The sequence below is a fragment of the Nyctereutes procyonoides genome, unplaced genomic scaffold (assembly GCF_905146905.1).
Source record: "Nyctereutes procyonoides isolate TBG_1078 unplaced genomic scaffold, NYPRO_anot_genome, whole genome shotgun sequence".
In the NCBI taxonomy this organism is placed as follows: domain Eukaryota; kingdom Metazoa; phylum Chordata; class Mammalia; order Carnivora; family Canidae; genus Nyctereutes; species Nyctereutes procyonoides.
Genome location: NW_026575049.1, coordinates 16,716,943 through 16,723,152, shown reverse-complemented (window position 1 = coordinate 16,723,152; position 6,210 = coordinate 16,716,943). Strand labels below are relative to the sequence as shown.

The 6,210-nt window shown below is 35.1% G+C and overlaps 1 protein-coding gene across 1 annotated transcript; it reads right to left on the bottom strand.

Annotated features, from left to right (window-relative positions):
• Positions 1 to 1,050: 1,050 nt before the first annotated feature.
• LOC129512124 (olfactory receptor 6C6-like) lies at positions 1,051 to 2,669 on the bottom strand. The gene is made up of 2 exons (XM_055329406.1): positions 1,701 to 2,669; positions 1,051 to 1,116 (listed from the first exon to the last, which is right to left on the bottom strand). Exons 1-2 carry the CDS (start codon positions 2,667 to 2,669, stop codon positions 1,051 to 1,053), a joined length of 1,035 nt encoding a protein of 344 aa, XP_055185381.1.
• Positions 2,670 to 6,210: the final 3,541 nt, after the last annotated feature.

Sequence of the window (6,210 nt, the reverse complement as noted above, 5' to 3'; positions counted from 1 at the left end):
TCAGAATTCCTTAACATAATTTTGCTAGGTAGAAAACAAACTGGAATTGAGAGAAAGATTTTGGCAAATAAACCTTATATCAGGTAATGATTTGACACTCTGCTGCTATGGAAAACATTGCATTTATTTTACAATTTTAGAAGAAAGATTAGTAACATAGAGTATATTGGTTATATTCCAGACATAGGAATGAAAGAAGTAGGAATAATATAATCTACATTTGTAAGACTACCAAGGTGAGTCTTACACAAAACTTTTCAACATTACTAAAATACTAAGTTTAAGTCCAAAATACAGTTGTGGTATACAGATCCCTTCAATTTCTCCAGGCTTGTTTTCTCTATATGTATAACAGCATATGAAGTACTAATTGAACCACATTTTTGAGCATTCAAAATAAGTGATATCTTTTACTGAGTGCTAAACAGTTTTAATAGCATATATTTAATGAACTATGAGATGTAGATTAAATTTCTCCTACTTTAGGGGTCCCCAGATGCTCAACTGTTAAGCATCCAACTCTTGGTTTTGGCTCAGATCCTGATCTCAGTGTCCTGAGATCAAGCCCCTCATGGGCTCCAGACTCAGTGAGGAGTCCACTTCCCTTTCCCCCTGCTCACCCCTACCCCCCTCCCACACACTTTCTCTAAATTAAATAAAATAAAAACCTTAAAAGAATTTTTCTCTTACTTTATATATGGAAAATATGAGGCACAAAAATTTTATATATTCTGTGCAGTATTCCATTTTGTATTTGTAAGAAAATCTTTAGTGGATTCAGGCTGAATATCTCGAAAACCCTTTTTTAAAACATTAGATATATGAATTCTCCAAATGTATGTCATTATCTAACGCCTCTGTGCTGTTTGCATACATTTATAACTCAGTCTTCTTTCCTTATGTATATTTTTAGCCTGTATATAATTATTACCTTCTTCTAAAAGTCCTCCCAGAACTCCAAAATTACTTAGAAGCTATATGGTATGCCCTATCATATTTTAATATCCCTTTATGGCAACCCTAATTATACGCTATATATCAATCTTAGAGTTAGGTGTTTGTCTCCTTACTGAGGGACAAGCTTCTCAAGCATAAGGATTGAGAGCCTTGCAACATCTGAAATAAGAGAGATACACAATATATGTTTAATCAATTAACAAATTACATATAGCAAATTATACTTATAAAAGGCATATTTTATTTAAAGTCATGGTTTCTAGTAACTAATATACAATAAAATGCTATTTAAATTGAACACCAATAAAAAATAAATTTATTATTTAAAAAATGCTATTTAAAGCTTGCATTAAAAAAAAACAAAAAAATAAAGCTTGCATTACCGACTTGAGAGAGTAAGTTATTGTAGCAGGGTGTTTTCATTAGGAAGAATAAAATGTGAGGGTGAGCCTGGGCTGCGGGATTCTTGAAGAGAATGTCCTATATGAGATAAGTAATGAAATAGAAAAACATGATCAGAAGAAATGAATAAGGGTGCCTGGTGGCTCAGTTCGTTGAGTGTCTGCCTTTGGCCCAGGTCATGATCCCAGAGTCCTGGGATCAAGCCCAGCATGGGACTCCTTGCTCAGCAGGGAGCCTGCTTCTCCCTCTTCCCTGGCCCCCACTCTGTTCTCGCTCTCTATCTCAAATAAATAAAATCTTTTTTAAAAAAGAAATAAATGAAAGATTTTTGTTTTTATGGCAATGTTGTGATTTTTAGCAATTATTACAATTGGTTTTTTTGATAAACACAACCTTTTTTGTAACATATCCCAAAAGATTTCTTTCACATGCTGGTTCCTTAGGGTATAAATGAAGGGATTTAGTAAAGGGGCAATTGAGGTATACAGCAAAGCTACATCTTTGGATACAGTCACCCTTTCTTTGGCAGATGGCTTAATATACATAAAGATGCAGCTCCCATATGTCATGGAGACAACAATCATATGGGAAGTACAGGTGGAAAAAGCTTTGGTCCTTTGCTGTGCAGAAGGGAATTTCATAATGGTCTCCATGATGCAAGTGTAGGAGAGAGCCACTAACACCAATGTGACCACAAGTGTCACCACAGTGAAGATAAAAGACATCAAGTCTAGGACATGTGTGTCTGTGCAGGATATCTGCAGGATGGGGGAAGTTTCACACATAAAGTGATCAATTGTTTTGGAAGCACAGAAATACAGCTTGAGTCCCATGAGCAATGGGGGAAAGATGATTAGGAATCCAGTCAGCCAGGAAGAAAGTACAAGCCAATAGCACACTCTGCTTTTCATAATGATTGGGTAATGCAAGGGTTTACAGATGGCAACATAGCGGTCATAGGACATAGCAGCCAGAAGGTAAAACTCTGCAACTCCCAGTAAAAGAATAAAAAATAATTGAGCCACACAGTTATTATATGAAATGTTTTGTTCTTTAGTCACTATGGTTTTCAAGTATCTGGGAATACATACCGTTGTGAATATGATTTCTAAAAATGAGAAATTACGGAGAAAGAAATACATTGGCATCTTGAGGTGAGGATCCAGCAGAGTGAGGAGGATAATGGTTAAGTTCCCCATCAGGCTCAATGTGTAATTAAGAAATAAAAACACAAAAATCACAATTTGCAATTGTGGGTCATCCGTCAGTCTTATGAGAATAAACTCCATTTCCATTGAATGGTTTTTCATCTCTCTTTTATAAGCCTTATCAAATATACATAAGAAAAGAGGACAAAGTCAAACATATACATGAATATAATATGCTGTAGCGTGATGTAAATTAACCTATATATACACACACATATATATACATAAATATATAAAACCTAAATATATATAAATAGACCTAAATGTATATAAATTGAATATATAGAAATTAACCTAATACATATAAACTAAATGAATAGGTGCAGCCTGGGTGCCTCAGCGGTTTAGTGCCACCTTCGGCCCAGAGTGTGATCCTGGGGTCCCAGAATCGAGTCCCACATCGGGCTCCCTGCATGGAGCCTGCTTCTCCCTCTGCCTGTGTCTCTGCCCCACCCCATCTCTCATGAATAAAATAAAATCTAAAAAAACCCTAAAAGAATATATATACTAATTACATATTTTAACTAAATATATATATATTAACCTAAATATTTATATATTTACCAAAAGTGGAAAAGGACATATATTCTCAAATTTATCTATTTGTAAATTATTTTTCCATCTGAAATTTACAATGATACATAATTACATGCTAAAGATAATTCTAAATTCTTTCCTATACATTTGTTCCCTTTATTGTAATATTTCTCACAATTTTTTCTCTTGAACTTGAATATTTTCTTTGGTTAATATGCATTTTTACCCATTCTTCCTGAGTTGACTCAACTCTACATGCATAATTTAAATAAAAGAATATGAATCATTTTTAGTGTAGTTTTCCATAATTTTTATTCCACCTGAGCAAAAGACACAAAGTTGTTCTGTGTTTTAGAAATTGTATCCGAGTGATTTTCAAAACCAGGATTTAGAGTTATATATAATTCCTATGATAGTCAATGACTAAGCAGGATTGACTTCCATTAATTAGATAAAGTGAATCTTTTTCTGTACTAAGAATACACAATTATTATCAACTTTCTTGACTGGCTATGCTATGGCATACAAATGGTTGGTTGTCTTTTACGAAATATAATAAATACAACAAAGGAAAACATGACAAAAACAAACAACATATCTTAATAAAATATTCTGTATTTTTTCAATTAACCTTTTTGAGGTATATTCCTAATGTATCTACATAATTTGGGTCACTGCTTTTTAATATTCCCCAATATTTTTGTAAAACTATTGATTACTTCAGAAATTATTGTAGGAAAGTAAAATCTGCCACCCCAAAATGTGTCTCTTTGACATGACGATTAATTTAAGCTGATTATTTTTAAGAAATGGAGGTCTCAGAATGTTTTCCTTTTTACCTCCTCAAATGTCTACAAGAATTTAGATAAAAGACTTGCTTCAAAAAGGGAGATATTACCACAAATAATTATGGTTGTTTGTATGCTAATATGAATTGGCAAGATCTAAAATGTGGTCGAGAGGGAGGACCTTAGTAAAGTATGGTTCTTAAAATTCTTCTTTATGTTCATTCTTTCTGTGTGGCCCAGCAAAAATTTGTTTCCCAAACACTTACTCTTTTTCATTTTCCTTTGAAATCTCTTCCTTGTCTTTGAAGTCCCAGACCCCTACATCGTTTGTAGCTCAAAATGGTAGCCTCAAATGCCTGACTGCCCATAATTCTCATAATCTTACAAAGCTCCCTTCCCATATATATGCTATTGATATTTTCCTGTTAACATCTCATGTCAATTTAATTCTTAAACCAGCAAAAAGAATCTGAATAGTAGAGTAAAATGTTTCGTCCCAAACATTATATTACTGTCTGTCCTTTCTAAGTGTAAAAATTCTATTTATTTCCATGTTATAGTATTCCATTTTATGTGAAACATTCTAGTTTATTTCATTATATGCATTACCTGCAAACTTTTAAAGGAAATAAATTATTAAAGCACTCTGTTATATTTATTCTTTTGCTTTTTCTTATTAATATTGTTATCTGTTTCTTAATTTTTTTTGGGGAGAAGAACAAAACTAAGATGCTCCATGGTTACTGTGGTTTTCTTTTTCTTTTTTATCTGTTTCTTAATTTTTTTTAGGGAGAAGAACAAAACTAAGATGCTCCATGGTTACTGTGGTTTTCTTTTTCTTTTTTTTTAATAAATTAATTTTTATTGGTGTTCAATTTACCAACATACAGAATAACACCCAGTGCTCATCCCGTCAAGTGTCCCCCTCAGTGCCCGTCACCCATTCACCCCCACCCCCGCCCTCCTCCCCTTCCACCACCCCTAGTTCATTTCCCAGAGTTAGGAGTCTTTATGTTCTGTCTCCCTTTCTGATATTTCCCACACATTTCTTCTCCCTTCCCTTATATTCCCTTTCACTATTATTCATATTCCCCAAATGAATGAGAACATACACTGTTTGTCCTTCTCCGATTGACTTACTTCACTCAGCATAATACCCTCCAGTTCCATCCACGTTGAAGCAAATGGTGGGTATTTGTCGTTTCTAATGGCTGAGTAATATTCCATTGTATACATAAACCACATCTTCTTTATCCATTCATCTTTCGATGGACACCGAGGCTCCTTCCACAGTTTGGCTATTGTGGACATGGCTGCTAGAAACATCGGGGTGCAGGTGTCCCGGCGTTTCATTGCATCTGAATCTTTGGGGTAAATCCCTAACAGTGCAATTGCTGGGTCGTAGGGCAGGTCTATTTTTAACTCTTTGAGGAACCTCCACACAGTTTTCCAGAGTGGCTGCACCAGTTCACATTCCCACCAACAGTGTAAGAGGGTTCCCTTTTCTCCGCATCCTCTCCAACATTTGTTGTTTCCTGCCTTGTTAATTTTCCCCATTCTCACTGGTGTGAGGTGGTATCTCATTGTGGTTTTGATTTGTATTTCCCTGATGGCAAGTGATGCAGAGCATTTTCTCATGTGCATGTTGGCCATGTCTATGTCTTCCTCTGTGAGATTTCTCTTCATGTCTTTTGCCCATTTCATGATTGGATTGTTTGTTTCTTTGCTGTTGAGTTTAATAAGTTCTTTATAGATTTTGGAAACTAGCCCTTTATCTGATATGTTATTTGCAAATATCTTCTCCCATTCTGTAGGTTGTCTTTGAGTTTTGTTGACTGTATCCTTTGCTGTGCAAAAGCTTCTTATCTTGATGAAGTCCCAATAGTTCATTTTTGCTTTTGTTTCTTTTGCTTTCGTGGATGTATCTTGCAAGAAGTTACTGTGGCCAAGTTCAAAAAGGGTGTTGCCTGTGTTCTCCTCTAGGATTTTGATGGAATCTTGTCTCACATTTAGATCTTTCATCCATTTTGAGTTTATCTTTGTGTATGGTGCAAGAGAGTGGTCTAGTTTCATTCTTCTGCATGTGGATGTCCAATTTTCCCAGCACCATTTATTGAAGAGACTGTCTTTCTTCCAGTGGATCGTCTTTCCTCCTTTATCGAATATTAGTTGACCATAAAGTTCAGGGTCCACTTCTGGGTTCTCTATTCTGTTCCATTGATCTATGTGTCTGTTTTTGTGCCAGTACCACACTGTCTTGATGACCACAGCTTTGTAGTACAACCTGAAATCTGGCATTGTGATGCCCCCAGATATGG

Coding starts and splice junctions, on each gene's coding strand:
- LOC129512124 (XM_055329406.1), bottom strand. CDS start 2,669: ATGAAAAACCATTCAATGGAAATGGAGTTTATTCTCATAAGACTGACG. Junction 1,117..1,700: donor TTGCTAAAAATCACAACATT/GCCATAAAAACA, acceptor CTCTTATTTCAG/ATGTTGCAAGGCTCTCAATC.